Here is a 22,722-nt window from a genome sequence, read left to right as displayed (position 1 = left end):
ACTTGAATCACATCAACATAATTAGAAAAGCGGTAAATTCAAATTCAACTTTAGAATTGAAAAAAAAATAATTATTCTAATTAATGAATGGGTAACAATTAAAATTGTGATTATTATTAGCCCTGGTTATCTATGGCCTTGTCAATGGATTATCTTAATCTAATCTATGTACATTTTGATTATCAATAGATTAGGAAAATCGTTATTGATTTTTAGTGATATTTGTTTAAAATCTTGAACAATTTATCTGATCAATAAATTATTGTAAGATAATTGTGACAATCAATAAGTTAAGAAAATTTTTAATGATTAATTTATTTTAATAAAACGAGAGGAAAAAAAATCAAATCATTTCTTGTCTTTATAGCTAATCTTTAGTTCATCAGATTACAATTAACATTGAAACAAAAATCTCATGATTTGATTACAATCATTTTCCAATATTGATTATATTCAACAATTCATTTAATCACAATGATCACTTTTTTACCACCAATCAATTAAATTCTCATCAATTAATTGTTTCCTCTTTGTTCATAATAACAATTGAAACAATTGAATCCACTGTTAATTATCAAGTTCAATTGATTTTATTGTGAACAAATTTGATTATTACAATCTGATGATTAATTTTCCGATGATAATTAAGCAAATCAAATGGAGAGAAAAATAAATTTACAAATCACATTTACAAGATTAACTTTCCAATTTAATTGTTGTTTCCATTTTAACCATAAACGATGAGAGTTTTAATTTTATTAAGTTTTCTAATCACTTTTAACCAATCGTTTAATTGCTTATCGATTGCTCCTGATTCAATTTGTAACAAAGATGTTCCTTATATACTTACAGAGCCCTCAGGGCATATCTACAGCCCCGGTTACCTTTCTAATCAATCTTATTCCGAAGGGCTTGATTGTAAATGGTCAATCTTGATTCCCGATGGACAGGTATGTCTACCAATATGATGACGATTTACTAATTGTGAGCTTCTACTTTCAACTTAATTGTTTTTCTCCATTTTCTTTGATAGTATTTAACAGTTAAATTTGAAGATTTGGATCTCGACGAATCACTTGGATGTGACGACGATTCGCTTTCGTTTTATGGATCGTCACTCGCTCAAGAAGCGCTAGTCCAACGCGTATGTGGAACTTGGAAACCAAAAGACTTGACAGTTTCCGAAATTTCTTTGTTGAAAATTGAATTTGTTAGCGATTATATTTTTTCTGGCCGTGGTTTCCATATCTCCTGGACAACCTCGAAAAATTATGACAAATGTTCAAATCAAGAGTTTAGGTGTTTCTCAGGTGAATGTGTCCCTCGTACGTTACTTTGCAACGGTAAATATGAATGTACCGATGGATCTGATGAACGAGGATGTAAAAAGGCAAAGTTACCTAAATATGAATGTGGAAAACAAAAAATCAAACCAGATACAAGTGGATTCACGGACAGAATTCTTGGTGGTGATCCTGTTATTCCTGGAAGTTGGCCTTGGCAGGCTGATCTTCAAGCTCGATTCCTCTGGCCCTCAGGGCATTACTGTGGAGGAGCTTTAATCCATCCTCAATATGTGTTAACTGCAGCCCATTGTGCTGCCGCGTAAGTTTTTTGTCGAAACTTGTTATCAATTCAGATTAATTATATTCTCATGATTTTTTTCATGATTAATCTTACAGAGTTCCTCGATCCTCAGATATTCGAGTTGTTCTTGGTAATCATAACTCCTTCAAAAATGATGGAACTGAACAGACTCGCTCAGTAGATTCTGTCACTCAGTATGGTGATATACCTTTTCAAGTGAAAACCGGTGATTTCGATCACATCAATGATCTCGCTATGATGAAGCTGAGTGTTCCTGTGGAAATAACCGATTCTGTTAATCCAATTTGTTTAGCAGATTCGAAGACAAAATTAACCAAAGGAACCAAATGTTTTGTAACAGGATGGGGAGCAACTCGAGGAACCGGAAGCAGTGGTATTCTCAAGCAGATAATCGTTGAAATTGATGATATAAATGCTTGCTCAAAGTCTATGGGTGATGCTGAGGAAGTCGATACATCAAGTGACTCTCAGATTTGTATCAAAGTCGGTGGACATGGACTGGGAGTTTGTAGCGGTGATTCGGGTGGACCTTTGGTCTGTCAAGTGGACGATACTTGGTATCTCTTTGGAATCGCAAGTATGGTCACTACTGGAACAATTCTTGGTCCAGTTTGTGGGGATAAGGATGGAAACGCAGTCTACGCTAATGTTAGAGCGAAAATCTCATGGATCAAAGAAACTATGGAATAATTTAACATAACATTTCGAAAACGAAATAAGATCAAATAAAGATTATACGAAAGACGAAACAATCGAAGTGAAAAAAAAGTTTCTTTAATTGTTCAAAAAAAAGATGATCTTAAATTTTGATTAATACAAAAAAAACGAATCGTTTTGTTAATGTTGATTTAAAGTGAATCGAGAAAAAAAAAGAAATGATAAATTGTGAATAAATTTCTCGAAAAGCTAATCAATGAAATGAAATCAAAAGTCGCAAAGTTGAATTAGATGATTGGTATTTTCCATTATAATCTATTAACTAATCAAATTGCTCTTCCAGAGGGTTGATTAATAACGATAACGGGATTGTTGATGAAGTCCCCAGAATAGACAACTATTGAATCCGAGTGAGAAAAGATGTAGTAACAATAGTCCCATGGAAACACCGCCAATGGCCCCACCTCGTTTCTCCAAATATCGACGTAGATTCTCACCGCAACTCTGAAAATATCGGAGAAACAATTAATTGATTAGATTGGTTAATTTTCCATTAGATAATTACCCTGATGTTGATATTATTTGTCCTTTCTGATGAACACGAAGGTGGATCATCAAGTGAATATTTATCATAATCTAAACGATCACGGGCACCACAACACTCGAGCTAAAATTCAATGAAAGAGAAAGTAATTAACAAGCAATTATCGAATTGTTAACTTGAACAATTCTAATCAGATTAACTTACTCGATACTGAATTAAATCCATAAATCGCTTAGAATCAAGGTTTGAATTATACATGCGAATGTGATTTAACATTTGCTCAGTTAATTCTGATTGAAGCTAAAAAGAAAATAACAATTCAATTGATTAAAGTCACACAGATTCATTGATTGAGAAGAAATTAACTAATTAATCGGTTTAACTGATTAATTAAATGTTAAACGAGTTGATTAAGGTGAGAGACCCAATCGTGACTGCGATTACTTTAGTTTGGGTTAGGTCATTTTTCAACGGAATTAGGTTGTTTTCGAGTTTAATTAGATTGAGTTTGGTTAGATTCGGCTACGATTTAAGTTGAACAATTTAATTGCTAACTAATTTACTATTAATAACAATTAATTTTCCAATCAATGAGAAACAATCATCTTAAAAAAAGGAAAACGTTAAAGTCTAAATTATCTTAATTGATAATCTTTGTTTGCTCTTGATTTTATTGTATTTGAGAAACACTCATAGAGAAACATTTGCTCAAGTAATAGACAATTATTACTGTTAATTAAATGTTTAACTAAACTAATTTAACGTTGAATGATTAATAAATTAATCAAAAGTCTACTTACAGCTTCGCCTCCAGCGGTTTTCCAAACCATGACACAACAAGCGACCTCCAAGGCCATACAAATGCCCGTTACAAAGACATACTTTTAATTTTGATTGATTAGAAAACAAAAACGATTAGTCAATTAACACACACACAACAATTAGACTAAATTGTTAATCACTTACAAATGCAAGAAGACATGGACTCTCAACGGCAGCACCAAGACACCCGATGAATGAAATGATGATGATTAAAACGCCGATGCCCATACAAAGGTAGGTCGAAATGTAGTAACGTTGAATCTCAAGCGCTTTCGTGTATTCATACAAAGTGTCGTCCGTCCTGATTATGATTCCAATGGTTAGTAAAGCTGCTCCAAGACACTTAATTAAAAGAGTGGTCAAGTTAATTTACAGCAATTAGTGAACAATTAACGGATAACATACCCAAGTGACGAAATTAAATCCAAAAATGAAATACTTGAAACAAGGAAGAGCAGCATCTGGGGTGGCAAAGTCCCAAAGCGTCATTTCTGATTAAGTTAATTGTGAAAAGAAATCAGAAATTAGTTTAATTTTTGTCAATGGAAAAAATTAGAGAGAAAAAAATGATTGAAAACTAACCGTTAGATTTAAATTGATTGGAAGATCACACGATGTTATTAGTTGATTGCTCTACACTGATTGTAATAGTTTGATTGTTATTAAAGGAAGAAGGTAACTTGGTAATTAATGATAAGGTGTAATGGAAAGAAAAAGGTAACAATCAGAAGAAAATGGTTAATCAAGTTTTAATCAATGTTACCATGAGAGCGCGATTAAGTTAACAATCATCTTGTTTACTTTGGCGGGGCAATTGTTACATGTTGAGAGATGGAGGGGGAATATTATTATTATGAAGATATTAATATTGTATCAGATAAACATGGATAAAGAATCAACCATTTTTCTGTTGTTTTTTTTTGTTCTTGATTTTTTTCTCTCTCTCGGTTTGTGTTTTTTTCTTTATCACAATTGAAATTGGAATCTTCATTGATACTTGGGAAAGGCTTTTGAAGATATTTTGACCAAATGTTGTATCATTATGGTAGAAAAAGAAAGTTAATCATTGAGGGCATCTGATTAATCAGCTTATCAGTTTTTATGAGTAATTTGATGGTCGCCTCTCAAATCATCATCTACTTTGGGTTGTTGATTAGTTTGATTGAGTAAACAGAGAGAAATTTAGATGATTGTGTGAGTTAGTTCTCAGTTGTTATCCGATCATCAAAATGATAGAAATAGTAGAGATCAGGCAATTAAAGCTGGACGGCCACTTTTAGACACAGAATCTTGAATAGCGTAAACTTGAGATGATAATCCAACGAGAATTTCATGTTGACGTCTGATTATTGCGAATAATTCTTCTGGTGTATGTGATTTATTGTAAGTGTTTAGAAGAGTTTGAAGATCTTTAATCTGGTCTTGATAAACTTTAACTCTTTCCTCAAATTTTTCTATTTTAGCCTGGAAATATTTGTCAACAAATGGACTATTAAATTGTAGATTTTCCGGTGAACTATAAATTGTCCTAAACGCAACACCAGATTTACTCAATCGATAAGACATTTCGGCATCATGTAAAAGTTCACGAGCTTCTTTTTTCAATGAATCAACTGTTTTGGAACATCGTTGAATTTCAATTTCTAATTTGGGTAGAATGGCTTTTATATTTTCATCCATTTCCGTTTCAATTTGGACAATAGGTTCAATGGTAAATCTTTGACAACAATTTTCTTCTCGTATCATTTTCTGATCTTTAATAAATCTCCTTAAATTGTCAACATAAGCCATCAATTCATCAGGAACAGTTTCACGCTCTTTTATAGATGTCATGGCCTAAAAGAAGAGAAAAAGAAACAATTAAACCACAAGCCAAAGTAAGAGCCCAATCAAGAACACAAAATGATACTCACCAAAGAATTAATAATTAACAATCAATAAAAACAAAACCCGAGACAATTAAATGTAACAAATTAAAAAATTAACTCAAAACAACAACAATTGAATTGGAAATCCAACCAAAAGGATCGGAATCAAATATCTTCCGATCCAAGTATCAGATCTAATTGTTTTCTCTAATCAATAAAATTGTGAAATTATATTGAATGAGTTAGAGATGTTAATCTAATTCTGTTAATTAAGATTGTGTTTTAATTGGAAGAGAAAAAAATTTGGAATCTCTCAAATATAATAGAAGAAAATTAATCAATCGAATTTGGAATTTCGTCTCTGGGACTCGATAACAAATTCGAATCCTTTTCAGTTGTTTTTCCAAAAAGGTGAGGGCGCTTTTGGTTTTTCTCTGTTGTTTGTTGATCTCCATTGACATTTGTGTTTCTCTTTTTCATCTTTCTCTTGATTTAATTGTTCACAATTTGTTTCAATTGATTTGTTCTTCAATTGATTTAGTATTAAACCATGGATTCATCATCAGCTTCATCTTCTTCTTCATCCAGTCCATCGTTTGAAGTCCCTCCTTTCAGGACCAATGATTTTATGGGCCGTTTCAAGCTACCCGCTTACAATGATCCGACCAAATTTACCAGAAGGATTAGAGATAATCTACTTTATTACCAAACCAATTATTTTACCATTTGGCTCATCGCCTGCATTTTTGCTGGGTATGTTTTATAAATAACTGTTGTTCTAATCTACCTGATTACTAGGAAATTATCTGTCTATTCCAATTGGAATTCCGCTTCTTCGATTGTAACACAATTGAACATTTCCTCCGCTCTTTAGCTCACGATGATTCTTTGTCTTTGTCCTTTGTTGGTCTATTCGTTTTGTTTTATTCTATCTATTGTTCTCATTATCTTTTTTTAATTAATGTTAATTATGTTAATTTCCGATGCATTAGCTTCTTCACCAACACCATTTCAATAGAAGTCACAATCTAACCAATTAGAATTGTTCATGTTTCGTCTCTGAGTATTGGTTGGCCAATGATATTTTCTTTTGAGTTGATTAGGTAAAAGAATAAGATTTACATGCAATTCAATTCTTTTAAACTTTTCATTTCTTTGACGTTTCAAGATTTGAAAGAAAAAAAAACCTAAATAATGACCTAGAGAATAGTAAGATGTGTTCACTAGAATTTGACAAAAAGTTTGGGTCTTTTTTTTGCTTCTCTCTGATTGTTTACAATTAATTAAATTATATAAAATGAAAGTTCAGCTATTCATCTACATTCATGAAAAATTTCAAAAAATTCTGATGAAAGGTTTTTAAACAATTAAATTTTGAAAAAAAATCGCGAAAATCAGAATTTTCACCATATTTTTCGAATTAATGGCTTTTTAACGAGAACCAAAGGTCACATTTGATTTTTGAAAACACCAAAAGATGCTCAGAGGCAATGATAAAAAACCGTAAAGGTTAAAGGTTACCATGAAATCGCATATTAAAAATATGCTAATTTAAAAATTCTGACCAAACGCATTTCTTGCTCTCCATGTTAATTTCTCATAGAGAATAACATAAAAATTTTCAATTTGAACTTTTTCAAAATTTAATTGTTTAAAAACCTTTCATCAGAATTTTTTGAAATTTTTCATGAATGTAGATGAATAGCTGAACTTTCATTTTATATATTTTAATTAATTGTAAACAATCAGAAAGAAGCAAAAATAAGACCCAAACTTTTTGTCAAATTCTAGTGAACACATCTTAGATGACCAATAGAGATGGACAGATGAACCTTCTTGGCTCTCAACTCCAATTTAATCATTCTCAATGATAGTTACTTATGTTTAGCTAATTCTTTTGATTGATTTTCTCAAATTTTTCCTATTTCAACAATTTGAGAAAAGAAATAAATCTCTAAATTGTTTATCCTTTTAACCTTCCTGTCATCTCTTAAAGTCGTTTTAGTCTGATTTCTCTGTTTTCCATCATGAATTGTTCATCAAATGAGTAAACTCAGTAATCACCTGTAAACATTTCATCCAGGTGATATCATGTAAACAAGTTATTTAATGATTCGCTTTCATCGTATTGTCCTTGAATTAGAGATGATTGTGTTTTATATACATGATACTTTCTCTAGACTCATTTACCTTAATCATTTACTGATTATAATTAATTGCTCATCATGTTTCTCTTTTTTGTCTTATTGCATTTCTACAGAATTTTGAAACCAGATCGAATGATGAAAGGAGTCTTTTCGATGTATTTATTGGCCGTTATTTATCTTCTTGTGGCCTCAAAACTTCCCGTTATAACCAATTTCAAGGAGAAATATGCTGCTGCTTCAATGGCCATTTTAATCGCTTGTATTGGCCTGGTTTTCTATTTTTTCGATATTTATCTTCTCATGTGGGGAATATTAACTCCTCTTATGACCATCTTAGGCCATGCAACTTTTCGAGCTCGAAACTTGAGCAATAAGATCACCAAGCATCTCGAATCTTTCGGATTTGGACCAACACCAATGGGAAAATTTCTCATTCTAATGGGAATCGACATCAAATAGAAAGTCTCATTTTTCTCTTTCTCTCTTTATGGATAATCACTCTCATCCAAAAATCTTTTATTTTTATTGATAGAAAAAAAAATGTCACCACAATTCAACTGATCTTCAGAATGATTAATCAATAATTTCTCAAAGAAATTAAACATCCGATGATCGTTGTAACCTGTGATCGATCTCTTCAAAATCAGATCATTTTTTTTCTTCCCCAATCAAAAACAAAGTATCGATGTAATTAAAATGCACCTCGAACAAAATTAATCCAAAGCATGAATATTGAAATTACAGTTTTAATCACAAGTTCCTCTTGTAATAACAATTTAAATTCACTCAATTGCTCATCTAAAAAACTCCAATCAAATATAAATAATCAAATCCAATCAATTCTCGTAACCAAATCGCAGCAAAAAAAAAATCCAATCAGAAAGTTGATGTATGTAAATCACAACAAATTCAATCAACAATTAAAACTGATCCAGAAATCGAAACAATTAACTGAATATCCCAATGAACAATTATGATTCTAAAAGAAGCCAAAAACAAATTGAGCTGAGAAAACTGAATAAACAATCAGAATTAAAGTTTCCATTTATGAACGAAAGATCAATCAACATGACAATTAATCTGGGAACACAAACTAAATCAAATTAGTTAATCAACTAGATTTTAATCGCGCGGTAATCACACTTATTGCCCTCTAGTGAGTCTCGATAATGTGACCAATGAAAAGGAAACAATTTACAATTTAAAATCTCACTAATTCACTAATTGTTAACATTGGATTGTCACTATTTGGATAACCATTTAGTAGGCAAGTTAATTGTTTCTCCTAATGTTTGGCCAATTGTTTTTAATCACAATTCTAAATGTAATCAATTCCAACAGAGTTTGCTAATTGTCTCTGTTTCTCCCTTGATTTTATTTTCAATTTTGATTCATTTTATTTTCGTGATTTGTTTTGTTTTTAATGAATGAAAACTCAATGGATTCTAATAGTTTAACGACCGACAACTCTTGTGACCCTTCATTGTTACCTTTGGCCGCTCGTCGGGCTCTTTTCGAGCCGAAGATCAATGGTACAATCATTCTGGACAAAGCGAATGTCACTGAAGCTCTGACCGCTTTTAGAAAGATCGACGAGCTGCCAAAAGAAAACGGTGCTTATTATAACCTTAATGGCGATGATTCTAATTGTGACTTTAATTCCGCTGATTATGATCATTTTATTTCTTCCGAAGATGAGTCTAGTCATCTATCGTCAGAGAACAATAGTTTTGTCACCCAATCGACTCGATTATATCCCGAATTACCTCAACTTGAAGAAATTAGTTTACCTTGTGATGGAAGTGACAATAAATCACCAGAATTTCATCTCATCTCACCGATCAACAGGTCGGATGAACCATCGCCAATTGAATCTCCCACAGAATTTCAGGTCGAAAGTTCTGTTGTTGTAAATACATGTATCTCTCCTCCCGTCCAGTCCAATTCTCATACACCGCTTCGTACTCTGAGTATGTATCGAAGGGAACAGAAATTTCGAAACCTCAGTAAAATGGAAGATTCTGAAGATTCTTTTGATGACCTGGAAACTGAAAATCTAAAGAATCAACTCATTGAAATGTATATTGATTCGAGAGCGAAAAAGTTGAATCATCTTAAAATGGAGCTCGAAAAATACAACAATATCATTTACCAAAGTTCTCGAGCTTTAGAATTGTGTGTTCAGACCAATAATGTTTCTGAGAGACTCGAAGCGGAAAAAATTCTTCTTGTCAATGGTAAGTGGACATTTGATGTTATCAATATTTTCGATTAATATTTAATTTTGGTTTTGTGTTCAGTGGTCAAGAAAACTGCTTGCGAGGATGAACTCAGTCGATTACAAAGTGAATCGATTGGTGATATTATCGATGACCCAATTGGTAAAGTGACTTTCAACAAACTAACGATTCCAGTGAAAGGAAGTTTCTTTGCCTCTCAAGCGATCGGGAACGGTGAGTGACCTTTTCGATTTCAACTCGAATCTTTCCTCAACCGATAAGTCCATTGATAATCTCATCTTTCCTTACATATAACTTTTCATCTCTCTCTCTCTCTCTCTCTCTCTCTCTCTCTCTCTCTCTCTCTCTCTCTCTCTCTCTCTGATCTATTCACAGATTCTCATGATTACAATTTCATTTGTTTATTCATTTGTGGGGACAAAGTTATCGCGACAGAAACACTAAGTTCAAATCACTCGATTCGTGAAGCCTCTTTAAGTTTCAGCAATCAAATTGTGTTTGACAATTTGCGAGAGAATTTCAAAATACGTTTAAACGTCTACGTTATGGCTTCAGCAAAGAGTAAACGGAATCACGATAAAAAGATCACATCAAAAAGTTTCCGAATCACACCGAAAACTAGACCGAAACCAAACAGTTCATTACCATCAATCGAAAACTCTGAGTGCGAGAAAAACAAGAGTAACTTTAAACTCGTTGGTTATGTTGACTTTACTCGAGAAAATTTATTCCAAGACACTTTTCACCTTTCGAAGTTGACATGTCCAGATCTTCTCGAAAATTTGATCACCATTGACTCACAAATCGGCGTTGATTATAATATCAAATTCTCAAGTTATCTGAATTTCCATGAGACCTCAGGAGATTATCCAGTATGGAATCGTCGTTGGTGTCTACTTGATGGTCCATCAATCTATTATTGGAGATACGCTGAAGACGAAGGTACCAAACAGCCGATGGGCTCCATTTGTTTGAAACAGTGCGTTAATCCAACCATATCGAAAGCGACTTCGGACATTTGCATGAGATCGTATTCCTTTTCATTCCTAACTTTTCAACGGAAAGAAAACTCATTTCAACCAGTTCGCTATTTAATGGCTGCCGATATTCGTAAAGAAAGAGATATTTGGCTCGATAGATTGAATAAAGTTCTAACAACGATCAGAATTTGGGAGAAAGATGCCCGACAGCCTATGGACCAAATTTCCTTGGATCGAGCGATGAAGTGAAAACAAAAAATTCTAAACGATATCATCATCTCATTATTATGATTGATCTTTATCACTTTTTTTTATCATAATCTTTTTGCAATAAACCGTTATTATTATTACAACAATCGCGATTGTGATTATTTTTATATTTTGATTCGCAATTAGTTATGTCAATCAAGTAATAAATTGAAATTGAAATAAAATGAAAGGCATCAGATTTAATGATATTTAGATAATCCAGTTATCTTTAATCATCTTAATGAAAATTTATATTTACAAATAAAAATTTTAATGACCTAATAATCAGCTGATGATATCGAAGGGATCAAGAGATTAATTTAATAATCATGATCAGAATTTATCATCTAATTTACCACCAACCAGCTTGGGGTTGAGACCAAGAGTCACTGCTAGGCCATGATGGTTCGGGCCATGAAGGTTCAGGCCAGGCTTGGACAGTTTTCTTGAGAACTCTGAGAAACGGAAATAGAGAGAAAGAGAGAGAGAGAAAGTTACTCAATGAATATTTATAATCGATAGAATATTTTTTATAGAAATTGACACTTACGGAACTGGGAGAGGAAGAGGAAGTGGAATTGGGAAGATGTACTTTTTCTTGGACTTAAGAAGAAGGGCAAGAGCAGCGAGTTTTTTGATCTTCATGATTTTCCTTCGGGAGGCTTCACTTCCGCTTGGAGTGAAAGTGACGAGAATGATCATCACAGCGGCGATTAAACAACAGATTGTAATTGAACGCATTCTAATTATGAAGAGAATCAATTAAAACAAAGAATTACAACTTTTGTTTTCAACAATCAATCGATTAACACTAATCCGTTAAGAGAGAGAGAAAATTAAATCTTTTCCTTTATAAGTAAACACTTTGATTAGACAGAAAGAAAGAGAGATCGAATTACTAATTATAATCTAACAATAAGATCACTTGTTATTATTATTATTGATTGGAAATTGATTGTTAAAAATCACAAGTCACTTGTTGAGGTTGATAGAGTAGCTTAACTGTTAATTAACACTAAACTGATTGGATTGTAATGTGATCACAATAAACTTTGATTTGGAAAATCTTACTTGATTGTTTAGTTGGTTATCCTTTGGTTATCCAAAAATGAAACAGAATCAACAAATTACTGCACTAAGCTGATTTCAAATGTTATCAAATCAAATGAATGAATGTGAATGAGAATTACAATTTAGCTGATTCGCTTTTTATAGTCGAAAATTAAATTCTAAAGGAACAGCCCAAAAGAAGATGATTAAAGCGAAAGTGATTAACACTGAGGAGAAAGTTAAAGAGATGATGATGATGATTAAGATCCTCCTTATTCACTAAAGTTTGGACTGATTTTTGACCTGAAGCCGTTGCCGTTGAGATGGAGATCATGTTATCCTGTTTCCGATATATAATAGGAAGTAGGTTACTTTTCAATCGTCGCTCAGTGTTAATGTTTTAGTATAAAATATTTGGTAAACAAAAATCACGAAAGAATTTTGACTGAAAAAATGACCTCAGGCTACTTTTTGATTTCAATTTGATTTCTATAACCTATCATCATCATCATCATCATCATCATCATCGTAATAATCATCATCATTCTCATCATTTCTCTTCATCATCATCTCATTTTGATCATTTTTTGCGATTCCAACGATTATTAAAAAATGTTATTAGAACAAAGGTAATTTTTCCCATTCGAAAAGTCCAGGCGACCCGAATATTGGATAATTGAGTAACCATTTCATCTTCAGATGATGATGATGATGATGATGATGATGCCGTGAGCATCATCACCACCCACTTAGTCTCTTTCTTTTTCTCTGTCTTCAAACTTTTCCATCTCACAATCATATTAGGATTTGCTTCAGGTCTTAATGAAATTTATCACAAACCGGAAGCTTTTCAACTTTTTATTTCATTACAATTCATTTTCACATTAACAATTAACATTTAATCATATTAATTATCACTAATCATCATCACCTTTGGATTAAATTTGTCAAATTGTAAAACTGTGATCATAATCACAATCTAATAATCAACCTCAATCTAAATTGTTATTCTGCTTTAATATTAATAATATTTCAACCCGATTCCTGTCAAAATTATTACAGAATTACCATCATTTTGATTAATTGCTGTGTTTTCAAATCAATTTGTTTATATTTAAATAATCCTTTATCTTAACAATTAACTTTTAAATTGTTCAACATAATTTCAATTTCAATTTTTAAATTTATCGCAATTCTGATCAATAGTTTCAACTAATATTATCAATGTGATTGACTGGATCGAGGAGATTAAAATTAAATCCAATTTAACATGATTAATTTATCTCTACAAAATTAGTAAATTGCTACTTTACTGATCAGATTACGATTCTCAATCAATTAGTAGCAATCAAATTAAAGACGAAAGATTAATTTGAGAAACAAAGAAGAAGAAGAAAAAAATAGAAAACAATTAACAATCAGATCGTTTAAATTGTCTCATCTTTTTAATTTTCTGCTTCTTTCTCATCAAATAATCAACTAAATTTTAATCATTTTCTGACACAATTAACGTAAATTTAGAAATAATTTTTCTGCTGGTCATTTACAATTAACTTTCGAGCTTGAACTTTCTTTTAATTTTCATTTTGTCTCAATTTTATTTTTTTTCGTTCATTTAATTTAATTTAATGACTTGAAACAATCTGATAAAGTTAATCAGTTGCAACGATTAAAATTTATATTTAAAGTTACCGGAAGAGTTGAAATAATTGAATGAAATGATTTTATATCTTTTACTAATTTAGTTTAATCATTTATAAATCAAATCAACAACTTACAAATCAATAATTTGATTCCATCATTACAGAATTACTTTTGTTTTCTTCAATAACAATTAATCTAATTGTAAACACACAATTGAATCAATAACATTTTATTATATATGTTCAGGTCAATTGATCAATGTAATAAATATTTTCGCGATCACAATCAATCAAACAATACAAATCTCTTAATTACCAGCAATCAATTGGACAACTGTTTTTAATTAAATCCCTCGAAATGTATTGATCGTATTGAATGGTAATCGATAATGTTATTAAAATAGATTCGTTTTTTATTTCAACAATTTAAATAATCAACTTACAATTGACTCGATTTTATAATAATAAATACATGATGATAATAGTTACGATTGTTAATCAATGAAATCATCTCTGTAATCAGGATCTTGATTAACTGGACATGATGGGACGTAATTAATGTGTGAATAAAGTTGATTAAGATCATTTGAAACTGAATCTCGAATCTGTTTATGTTGATCAATTTTACTACGAACATGATTGTTGATTAGATTGTAAAAGAATCTGAATCGTAGTAAAAAGTTGCTGATGAAATGATTGACCATCATGATTGTCCATTCGTAGAGGTTTAATTTGATTGTAACTGGAACACCAATGATATTAAACCAATAGTAAAGGATACAATTAAAGTTAAGTGTAAAATCTAACCGATTAAGAGCAATTATATATCCTTGTGATAATCGCCAACCCAATGGTGTTTCATTGGGAACTTTTGACAATAAAGGGATAAAGAAATCTCTCTCAAATTGTTTATATAATTGTGAGAAATCATCAGCTGATCCATTGCAAATATTGTATTGATCATCGATTCCCATTGCATGACCGATAACTCTCCATGTGTAAATGATTTGATCCTTTTCATGTTGGGTGATTCCATGAGCCCCACAAGCGATTGGATAGTTAATGAGAAGCCCGATGAACGGGAACATCGCCATGATCATATCATGAAGAGATGAATCAAGTTTATCAACACCATGATTCTTGTTATGAGTATTCATTGAGAGAAACAGTTTCATGTGCATGGAACGAACCTGATTGAATGATCGGTAAGCTGAACTTTCCGGGTCGAAAGGATCTTCGAGGAACCATGTTAACATATGAATCGCTGTGGCCAAATAGCGACGGTAAATTTTGCTGATATTCTTGTGATTACCTGTAGTTACAACTGGATTAACAAATGTGGGTGTTTGAAGAGCCAAAAAACTACCGATCAATATTGATTTGAATAAACTGTAATCAAGAAAAAAAAATGTTCAAAATGATTAACATTAATTGTTGATTTTGTCATTCAAATATTAGTTGACATCTTTGATTACTTTACACCTTCATGGTTAAAGATTAAATCGACAATCAAATCATCATTAAGATTTGATCATCAAAAGCAATTGACGTTTTTTTTTATGATCAATTTAACAAAAAATTATCAGGAATTAGCTTTCAAGGTGATCATTATTGATTACAAGGTTGTCTGATAATTAGCAAGGTAAATATACATTTGATTGTGATTAAACTGGTTGTGAAATTATCAATGAAATTGAGATTACAAATTCACTGGAGATTGAATTTAAGTTTGGGTTTGTTGGTGAATATGGATTATTGTTCATTCAGAGAATCAACCAGAAATTCATTTAATTTACAGTAAGTTGATTAGTCTAATTACTTACCTGTAAAAATATTTCATACAAACTCGTTGAGATTGAGCCAATTTATCCTTGTTGTACCATCTCGGTGGTTTCGTTGGGTCAAAGGTGTCAAGGACTGGAGGTAAATAAACAGTTTCGTTGAGTAATTTTCGATATTTCAATTGGAGTTCATTGATGTGATTGAGTTTCTCTGATTGTGGATATTTATTGTTCATCATGGTTAATGGTGAGAAAATTTGATTACATGAAATAAGCTTTTAAAGTGAAGGGATAAACATCACCCATAGAGGAAGAAATTGAAATGAGCTGAAAACTGAGAGTGAAACGAGAAAACAAGTTAATCATCTCACGAGAAATTCATTCGAATCAACAATTTACCATGAAAAAAAAACATCGATTGTTGATCGGCAAGTTTATCATGGACATCGAGAGAGATTGAATCTCATTTCAATCTTACCTTCATTCACGAGAGTCGCTTCTAGGTAATTAACACGAAGAAATTGACGAAATTAAGACTAATTTGGATTCATGAAAAAGTATAACTTTTACTTGTACTAATATAAATAATCATCAAGAACAATTTTAATGAAAGGAACTTGATTCCATTGATTCAATATTTGGTATCTTCTTGTTGATAAATTACCAGAATTTTCAACAACAATAATAATGAAACAGCTGATGATAAGGCAATTCTCATACGTGGTAAAAGTGAGTCAACTCATTTAGTAGTTGATTTTAAATAAATTTAAAGTTATAAATGTAATTGTGTCGATATGAATAAGGTCACTAATCCAGTGGCAAATTGTACGATTTCATTGGCACCTAATTTTGATTCACCATAAAATCGGTCAACAAAAGAAATCGGTACCGAGGTCAATTTGTAACCTTTTTCTCTTGCTTTAACAATCATTTCCATTTGGAAAACGTATCCCTTTGATTTACAATCATTGACCAATGATTTGAGCACTTGACGTTTGTAAAGGCGAAAACTTCCCGTTATGTCACTAACACCAGGATTTAATAGAATTTGAGTTAAATAATTTGCTGCTGTTGAGATGAATTTTCTCTTGAAATCCCAACCATAAACACCGCCATCGCCCTCATATCTTGAACCGGTGACAATGTCAAAATCGCCTTCCTTTTGCTTCTTAATAAACTGTGGAATAAATTTAGGATGATGAGATAAATCAGCGTCCATTATGATGATAAAATCGCCTTTGGAATGTTTCAATCCATGAATATAAGCCGTTCCTAGGCCAAGTTTACGTTCCCTTGGTCTCAAGACAATCTTTTCATCTCCATAAATTTCCTGCAATTTTTGAGCAACATCAAGAGTACCATCCGGTGAACCATCATCAATAACAATAATCTCATATGAAAATCCTCTAGAAAACAATAAGATAACAATCAATCAATAATCAATAATTAAACAAAAAACAAAACAAGTTTCAAAATAGTAAACAACAAATAACAAATAACAGATAAAAATACTTACTCGGCATCCATAGATTTAACAATCAGCCAAATAATCAACGGTAGATTTTCCCTTTCATTATATGTAGGTAATAAAATTGAATATTGGACCATATTGATTGCGACAATTAAAAACCAGAGACTAATTGAAATTTTTGGAAACAAAAATTGAAAACGTAAAGAAAATGTGAAGATCCGATACTTGGGAGATCCAAATGAAAATATCGATTCCAAAATCCGGTTATCCAAAGTGAGGCCTCGGTTTTTTTTATCTATTCAAGTAAAAGTTTAGATTTAAGTTAACTAACAATTAATTGTTTTCCTTTAATTGTTACCTAATCTTATTAAACCATTTAAATTGTTAATCAAGTGTAAAAGCTTCAAGATCATCTTACCTTTAGATTAATTTGGTTTGTGTTTAGTTAAACATTCTAATTAATTGTTTTATTATTGTTTTTCTTTTTTTTTCTTTTTTTCTTTTTGATTTTTTATTTTCTTCTTCTTTTCAGTTTTTTCTTCTTCTTCTCTCTTTGTCTTTAATCAGATAAATTTGGTTTTTGTTTCTTCTACCAAAATGGCTGCAGCTCAAGATCAACATGCAGGAATCCCTCAAGCAATGTCAGCTCAAGCTTTTTGTCTTCGACGGAATAATCATTCTTCCGATATGTCGGAGCATTTTGAACGAATGTTCAAAGAGGAAGCGATGGTTGATGTTACCCTTTCCTGTGTCGATGGAAGTATTCGGGCTCATAAAATGGTTCTTTCCGCTTGTTCATCTTATTTTAAGAATATTTTCAACAAATTTGTCAATCCCTATCAATATCCAGTTGTCATTATGAAGGATATTCCTTTTGCCGATCTTCGTGCTATCGTTGAATTTATTTACAGAGGAGAGGTTTTCGTCCCTCAAGAGCAATTGGCATCAGTATTAAAAAGCGCTGAAAGTCTTAAGGTAAAAGGCTTATCCGAAGTGAACGTAACCAAAAGTCAAACCAATCAACAATGGTAATGATTTGTCGCCTTCCAATTCCAATTCCAACATTTTTTTCTCTATGGCAATTTCCTAAATCTACTATCAAAAACTCTCGGATAATCAAACCAATTCAAATGATAAACTGATCTGACAATTCATTTAAACTCTTCCAATGGTGATCATTTTTTTAAAGTTCAGTATCACAAAACAAACATGAAAAAATTGTTCCTCATTCTGTGAAATTGTTTGATGGATCTAAATGAAATTCATTGTAACTACCATGAGGTGTATTAATATTCACCTATTTTAGTATATATTTTAATTGAAAAATTTAGAATCAATTTTCGTAACAATTTTGATCTAAACTGGCCCATAATTATTTTGGAAAAGTGAAAGAAAATAAACAAAAGGTTTCTATGGAAATTGTTTGATTTGTTTTCTAAAAAACAACTCTTTTCTTTCACAGCTCTGATCCACTGTTCTACCTTTTAATTAACTGTAATTCTAATTAATTGTAATCAATTTTCCACAATGTTAATCTATCTAAGTAAAAAAATCGCAGTTCCAAACCAACGGAAAGTCCGAAGCATCGCCTGGAGCCAAGAGCACGGATTCATCGCCTGTGGTGCAAGTAACGGTTTACTTAAAGTCCTCAAATTAGATTCCTGGGAAGTTAAATCAACTAATCTAAATTTACCCAAAAATTTATCAATGAATCAAACCCTTGAAGGTCATAATGGTGATGTTATATCTGTCGTATGGAATGAGAGATATGAGAAATTAACTTCATCCGATTCGAATGGTTTAATTATCGTCTGGATGTTGTATAAAGGTTCTTGGTACGAGGAAATGGTCAACAATCGTAATCGATCTGTAGTAATTGGTATGTGCTGGTCATCTGATGGTCTTAAAATTTGTATCGTTTATGAAGATGGTGCGATTATTGTTGGTTCGGTTGATGGTAATAGACTTTGGGGTAAAGAGATTAAATCAATCAAACTAACTAGCGTCCAATGGTCACCCGATGGTCGATTAATTTTATTTGGTTCAACCTCGAGTCAAGTTCATATTTATGATCAGACAGGTAATTATGTTGGTAAAGTCCCATTACCTGGTGTTAATGGAGCCAATGGAAGGGCAATTACTGGTTTTATTGATTCGGTTCAGGTAATAATCAATCAATCAATCAATCAAGACTTGTAATGATCAGCAAATTTTATGGTTAATTGTTGTTACAATTTGTTTCTCTCTGTATTTACAAGGTTATTGACATAAAATGGTTTAGTAATGGTAACTTACCAAATAGTTTAGCAATCGGATTATCCAATGGTGTAATTCAGTTGATGAAAAATGAATGTGATGATAATCCAATTTTAATCGACACCAAGATGACAATTACTTGTTTGTCGTGGAATCATTTTGGTACCTATTTAGCGATCACTGGGCGTTCAGGGGCAACTGAGGAATCGTCAACTAATTGGGTAAAGTTTTACGATCCAATTGGTTCTTTGGTTCAAACTCTGAAAGTTCCTGGTAAAGATATTGTCTCATGTGCATGGGAAAAGGAAGGACTGAGAATCGCCTTAGGCGTTGATAATTACATTTTCTTTGCCAACATTAGGCCCGATTACCTGTGGTCTTATTTTGCGAACACGGTGATCGTCGCTTTACCTCGAGATATGAAGACAATTTTGGACACTAATCGAGTTGCTAATTCGGGCTCGGGAATAAGTGATACGGTCATTTTTTATAATCTAAACTCAAATTCGAGGCAAATCAAAAATATCAAAAATCTTAATTGTCTTGCATCTTATGGACAATATTGTGTATTTGCCACTGGATTTGATGATTTAACTTCATCATTATCTACAAAACAATCAACAACTGCAACACAATCTTACCAACACTTAACCTCATCTCCAACAGAGGATAACCAATATTCACCATCGATCAAACAATCAACTTTAAACAATCATTTTTCACTGATTTTATGTAATTCAATTGGGACACCGATCGATTCTGTTAACATCGATTTACTTGTTAACCAAATTGCCATCAATTCAACTCGTGTTGTCGCTGCTTCAATCAACTCTTTCGTTGTTTGGTCATTTAAACCACCATCCAAAGGTCAATATCTAAATAATAATGACCATCAAAGTGTTAACAATCATCAACCAGGATTAAGTTCATCATCTTTATCTTCATTGTCGACACCATGGAGCTACAATCAATCAGCTATTGATGGTGGATTATCATTGGGATTTGATGATCGAGATGAAAATGGATCAAATCAGCGATATGATAAAATTGACACAATCAACTTGAATTTTTCTCATTCATCTGATGATCAAATCATTTGTTTAGCTTTATCAGAACGGGTACTAATCATTGCGACTGAGGAAGGGAACATTTTCTCATATCTTATGCCGGAACTTAGTTTAACTCAAAAGTTTACTATCGATTGTAAACCTAAATCAATTTATCTTAATTGTGATTCTTCAAAACTTGCAATTATCGACACATTTAGTCTGTTAACTATCATCGATTTGGAGGCGACAACAACGACGAAACCTTCGATACTTGAGTTCGAGAAGAAAGATATTTGGGACTTTTGTTGGTCCATTGAGAATTCGGATGCATTTGCTATCACGGAGAAATCGAAATTAATTGTTTACTCTAATTTAGAACCTGATGAATCAATTACTTCCAATGGTAATATCTGTCAATTTAAAGATTTAGTTGTTAAAATGGTTCTTATTGATGGTTTGGTTATCGAATCATGTTCACCAACATCATTCCATCAATACCATCAACAGAATCACGTTGATGCATCACAATACCAATCAACGTCACAATCAGATGGATATTTGATTGAACATGAGACTAAATTATTACGAGAAGCAAAAGAAGTGCTGAAAAAAGTTGGACCAGTTGAGGGAACTTCTTTTATCGAAGAGCATTCTCATCCTCGACTATGGAGATTACTAGCTGAATCGTCTCTCGAACTATTAGATTTCAAGAACGCTGAACTTGCTCTGGTTCGTTGTAAAGATCACAAAGGAATCCAGTTCGCTAAAAGAGTGTCAAAGTTACCAAATCAAGAACTGCAACGAGCTGAAGTTTACGCATTTTTTGGTTCATTTGACGAAGCGGAAAAAGTTTATCTCAATTGTGACCGACAAGATTTAGCCATCTCATTAAGAAAAATGATCGGTGATTGGCCTAAAGTAGTTAAACTAATTCAGGACGATTCAATGGGTCATAATGGCAATGATATCGAAATGAGAGAAGCGTTAAAAAATCTTGGTGATCAATATTTTGATTCGCATCGATGGTCTGATGCAGTCGATTACTATGAGCAGTGTCAAGATTGGCACCAACTCTTTAAATGTTACACGTTATTGGAAAACTATGATGGTCTAAGAAAACTGCTCAACGATATTGAATCACCGACATTATTGGAATCACTTGGATGGATATTCGAGTCAAGTGGCCTTTGTAGCGACGCTGTGAAAGCCTACCAAAAAGCATCTCGTCTCGATTCAGCTCTTAAATGTTGTGTAAATTTAAATGAATGGCGAATGGCGATTAGTTTAGCCGAGGAACGACAAATAACCGATATCGATGCATTAATGACCCAATACGCTAATCATTTACTGTCCAAGGAAAGGTACATCGATATCGTTGAACTTTACCGAAAGGCCAATCGTGTTGACGACGCTTGTGAAATGCTGTTGAAAATAATTGATAAGATGAAGATTAATTCACCTAAATTGGGATTGTCCCCAGTGATCAGTATGAAAAAGGTTTACACATTAATTGGACTTCTCTATGAACAATATTACACCACGTCAACGATTAACGATCGCCGGACTAATACACTTAATTCACTATTAATTGATGATCATTCATCATCTTTCAACAATCAACATTGGAGTAAACATTTCAATAAGGCCTTTGATCAACCATGGAAAGGAGCTGAAGCTTATCACTTTTATATTTACGCTCAGAAGCAATTGTATGATGGTTATTATGATTCGGCCATGAAAACGAGCCTCAATTTAATTGATTACGATGATTATATTGACCCGGAAGATATTTATTCGTTGATTGCCATCACAAGTATCGTCAATTCAAATTATTACATTGCATCGAAAGCTTTTATCAAATTGGAATCACTTGAATCAATTCCAGAAGAAAGGAGATCAGCTTATCAAGATTTCTCGATTAATATATTCACTTTAAATCCACCGAAAGAATCGAAAAATTTATCTCGATCAGAATGTTCATATTGTGAGACTATGATTGCTGATTGGTCGACAATTTGTCCCTCGTGTAATGTTAAATTTCCAATTTGTGTCGCCTCAGGCAAACCAATTATGGATTCATCTCAGCAATGGACTTGCTCAAGGTGTAAACATAACTGTCTCAAGATTGAATTGGTCACATTCAATAATTGTCCACTTTGTCACCATCCGATTACATCATAATAGAGATTAGAAAATACTATTAATTGGACGATTCAATTGTTCATCTCTGAATGTTATTAAGAAGTGGAAACATTTTCTCGTAATATTTTTGTCTTGGTTCAATCGTCAAACACAATCTAATTGTAATTATACAGAACTGAATTATAGATTTTCAATTAGAACAAATATATTGACGA

General features: G+C 32.3%; 9 protein-coding genes and 1 long non-coding RNA gene across 11 annotated transcripts; 5 read left to right on the top strand and 5 right to left on the bottom strand.

The window, feature by feature from the left end:
* The first annotated feature begins 668 nt into the window (after positions 1-668).
* On the top strand, positions 669-2,360 carry LOC128386626 (CUB and peptidase domain-containing protein 2-like). Its single transcript, XM_053345684.1, has 3 exons — positions 669-950; positions 1,034-1,605; positions 1,683-2,360. The coding sequence occupies exons 1-3, from the start codon at positions 741-743 to the stop codon at positions 2,296-2,298; spliced, it is 1,398 nt and encodes a 465-aa protein (XP_053201659.1). The 5' UTR covers positions 669-740; the 3' UTR covers positions 2,299-2,360.
* LOC128386633 (CD9 antigen-like) lies at positions 2,361-4,359 on the bottom strand. The gene is made up of 7 exons (XM_053345691.1): positions 4,214-4,359; positions 4,037-4,122; positions 3,776-3,973; positions 3,610-3,690; positions 3,014-3,109; positions 2,831-2,932; positions 2,361-2,769 (listed from the first exon to the last, which is right to left on the bottom strand). The coding sequence occupies exons 2-7, from the start codon at positions 4,118-4,120 to the stop codon at positions 2,617-2,619; spliced, it is 714 nt and encodes a 237-aa protein (XP_053201666.1). The 5' UTR covers positions 4,121-4,122; positions 4,214-4,359; the 3' UTR covers positions 2,361-2,616.
* A 3-nt stretch (positions 4,360-4,362) lies between these two features.
* Positions 4,363-5,703, bottom strand: LOC128386634 (uncharacterized). Its single transcript, XM_053345692.1, has 2 exons — positions 5,545-5,703; positions 4,363-5,467 (listed from the first exon to the last, which is right to left on the bottom strand). Exon 2 carries the CDS (start codon positions 5,462-5,464, stop codon positions 4,880-4,882), a length of 585 nt encoding a protein of 194 aa, XP_053201667.1. The 5' UTR covers positions 5,465-5,467; positions 5,545-5,703; the 3' UTR covers positions 4,363-4,879.
* Positions 5,704-5,936: 233 nt separating this feature from the next.
* Positions 5,937-8,402, top strand: LOC128386635 (PRA1 family protein 2-like). The gene is made up of 2 exons (XM_053345693.1): positions 5,937-6,252; positions 7,760-8,402. The coding sequence occupies exons 1-2, from the start codon at positions 6,050-6,052 to the stop codon at positions 8,103-8,105; spliced, it is 549 nt and encodes a 182-aa protein (XP_053201668.1). The 5' UTR covers positions 5,937-6,049; the 3' UTR covers positions 8,106-8,402.
* Positions 8,403-8,865: 463 nt separating this feature from the next.
* Positions 8,866-11,222, top strand: LOC128386625 (anillin-like). Its single transcript, XM_053345682.1, has 3 exons — positions 8,866-9,883; positions 9,947-10,099; positions 10,262-11,222. Exons 1-3 carry the CDS (start codon positions 9,070-9,072, stop codon positions 11,113-11,115), a joined length of 1,821 nt encoding a protein of 606 aa, XP_053201657.1. The 5' UTR covers positions 8,866-9,069; the 3' UTR covers positions 11,116-11,222.
* A 73-nt stretch (positions 11,223-11,295) lies between these two features.
* LOC128386637 (uncharacterized) lies at positions 11,296-12,346 on the bottom strand. The gene is made up of 3 exons (XR_008324912.1): positions 12,187-12,346; positions 11,666-11,857; positions 11,296-11,570 (listed from the first exon to the last, which is right to left on the bottom strand). It is a non-coding gene; the product is annotated as an uncharacterized LOC128386637 (long non-coding RNA).
* A 1,854-nt stretch (positions 12,347-14,200) lies between these two features.
* On the bottom strand, positions 14,201-16,209 carry LOC128386675 (uncharacterized). Its single transcript, XM_053345742.1, has 3 exons — positions 16,068-16,209; positions 15,632-15,923; positions 14,201-15,197 (listed from the first exon to the last, which is right to left on the bottom strand). Exons 2-3 carry the CDS (start codon positions 15,826-15,828, stop codon positions 14,303-14,305), a joined length of 1,092 nt encoding a protein of 363 aa, XP_053201717.1. The 5' UTR covers positions 15,829-15,923; positions 16,068-16,209; the 3' UTR covers positions 14,201-14,302.
* LOC128386711 (dolichol-phosphate mannosyltransferase subunit 1-like) lies at positions 16,136-17,473 on the bottom strand. Its single transcript, XM_053345783.1, has 3 exons — positions 17,419-17,473; positions 17,106-17,355; positions 16,136-16,995 (listed from the first exon to the last, which is right to left on the bottom strand). The coding sequence occupies exons 1-3, from the start codon at positions 17,471-17,473 to the stop codon at positions 16,362-16,364; spliced, it is 939 nt and encodes a 312-aa protein (XP_053201758.1). The 3' UTR covers positions 16,136-16,361.
* On the top strand, positions 17,349-18,409 carry LOC128386677 (protein tramtrack, beta isoform-like). Of its 2 annotated transcripts, none has more exons than XM_053345743.1 (2): positions 17,349-17,493; positions 17,593-18,409. In XM_053345743.1, the coding sequence occupies exon 2, from the start codon at positions 17,658-17,660 to the stop codon at positions 18,090-18,092; it is 435 nt and encodes a 144-aa protein (XP_053201718.1). In that variant the 5' UTR covers positions 17,349-17,493; positions 17,593-17,657; the 3' UTR covers positions 18,093-18,409. The 2 variants fall into 2 exon arrangements, with proteins under 2 accessions (XP_053201718.1, XP_053201719.1); XM_053345744.1 differs by having other exon boundaries at positions 17,356-17,493; positions 17,628-18,409.
* Positions 18,410-18,582: 173 nt separating this feature from the next.
* Positions 18,583-22,688, top strand: LOC128386672 (WD repeat-containing protein 35-like). The gene is made up of 2 exons (XM_053345737.1): positions 18,583-19,223; positions 19,319-22,688. The coding sequence occupies exons 1-2, from the start codon at positions 18,588-18,590 to the stop codon at positions 22,544-22,546; spliced, it is 3,864 nt and encodes a 1,287-aa protein (XP_053201712.1). The 5' UTR covers positions 18,583-18,587; the 3' UTR covers positions 22,547-22,688.
* Positions 22,689-22,722: the final 34 nt, after the last annotated feature.

Source organism: Panonychus citri, unplaced genomic scaffold, assembly GCF_014898815.1.
Source record: "Panonychus citri isolate SS breed McGregor unplaced genomic scaffold, ASM1489881v1 Contig00072, whole genome shotgun sequence".
Lineage (NCBI taxonomy): Eukaryota > Metazoa > Arthropoda > Arachnida > Trombidiformes > Tetranychidae > Panonychus > Panonychus citri.
Note: the sequence above shows the minus strand (reverse complement) of the source record. Positions and strands in the feature narration are given on the sequence as shown.

What these genes read in the sequence shown, in the direction of transcription:
- LOC128386634 (XM_053345692.1), bottom strand. Translation starts at nt 5,464, where the DNA reads ATGACATCTATAAAAGAGCGTGAAACTGTTCCTGATGAATTGATGGCT.
- LOC128386625 (XM_053345682.1), top strand. Translation starts at nt 9,070, where the DNA reads ATGAATGAAAACTCAATGGATTCTAATAGTTTAACGACCGACAACTCT. An exon ending in AAAAATTCTTCTTGTCAATG is followed by an intron (nt 9,884 to 9,946) that starts GTAAGTGGACAT and finishes TTTTGTGTTCAG; the next exon opens with TGGTCAAGAAAACTGCTTGC. An exon ending in CTCTCAAGCGATCGGGAACG is followed by an intron (nt 10,100 to 10,261) that starts GTGAGTGACCTT and finishes ATCTATTCACAG; the next exon opens with ATTCTCATGATTACAATTTC.
- LOC128386672 (XM_053345737.1), top strand. Translation starts at nt 18,588, where the DNA reads ATGTTAATCTATCTAAGTAAAAAAATCGCAGTTCCAAACCAACGGAAA. An exon ending in GTTTTATTGATTCGGTTCAG is followed by an intron (nt 19,224 to 19,318) that starts GTAATAATCAAT and finishes TGTATTTACAAG; the next exon opens with GTTATTGACATAAAATGGTT.
- LOC128386675 (XM_053345742.1), bottom strand. Translation starts at nt 15,828, where the DNA reads ATGATGAACAATAAATATCCACAATCAGAGAAACTCAATCACATCAAT. An exon ending in TGTATGAAATATTTTTACAG is followed by an intron (nt 15,198 to 15,631) that starts GTAAGTAATTAG and finishes TCTTGATTACAG; the next exon opens with TTTATTCAAATCAATATTGA.
- LOC128386633 (XM_053345691.1), bottom strand. Translation starts at nt 4,120, where the DNA reads ATGACGCTTTGGGACTTTGCCACCCCAGATGCTGCTCTTCCTTGTTTC. An exon ending in GATTTAATTTCGTCACTTGG is followed by an intron (nt 3,974 to 4,036) that starts GTATGTTATCCG and finishes CTTTTAATTAAG; the next exon opens with TGTCTTGGAGCAGCTTTACT. An exon ending in TGGATTTAATTCAGTATCGA is followed by an intron (nt 2,933 to 3,013) that starts GTAAGTTAATCT and finishes ATTGAATTTTAG; the next exon opens with CTCGAGTGTTGTGGTGCCCG.
- LOC128386635 (XM_053345693.1), top strand. Translation starts at nt 6,050, where the DNA reads ATGGATTCATCATCAGCTTCATCTTCTTCTTCATCCAGTCCATCGTTT. An exon ending in ATCGCCTGCATTTTTGCTGG is followed by an intron (nt 6,253 to 7,759) that starts GTATGTTTTATA and finishes GCATTTCTACAG; the next exon opens with AATTTTGAAACCAGATCGAA.
- LOC128386711 (XM_053345783.1), bottom strand. Translation starts at nt 17,473, where the DNA reads ATGATCTTGAAGCTTTTACACTTGATTAACAATTTAAATGGTTTAATA. An exon ending in AAATGGTTTAATAAGATTAG is followed by an intron (nt 17,356 to 17,418) that starts GTAACAATTAAA and finishes TTACTTGAATAG; the next exon opens with ATAAAAAAAACCGAGGCCTC. An exon ending in GTTAAATCTATGGATGCCGA is followed by an intron (nt 16,996 to 17,105) that starts GTAAGTATTTTT and finishes ATTGTTTTCTAG; the next exon opens with AGGATTTTCATATGAGATTA.
- LOC128386677 (XM_053345743.1), top strand. Translation starts at nt 17,658, where the DNA reads ATGGCTGCAGCTCAAGATCAACATGCAGGAATCCCTCAAGCAATGTCA.
- LOC128386626 (XM_053345684.1), top strand. Translation starts at nt 741, where the DNA reads ATGAGAGTTTTAATTTTATTAAGTTTTCTAATCACTTTTAACCAATCG. An exon ending in TCTTGATTCCCGATGGACAG is followed by an intron (nt 951 to 1,033) that starts GTATGTCTACCA and finishes TTTCTTTGATAG; the next exon opens with TATTTAACAGTTAAATTTGA. An exon ending in GCAGCCCATTGTGCTGCCGC is followed by an intron (nt 1,606 to 1,682) that starts GTAAGTTTTTTG and finishes TTAATCTTACAG; the next exon opens with AGTTCCTCGATCCTCAGATA.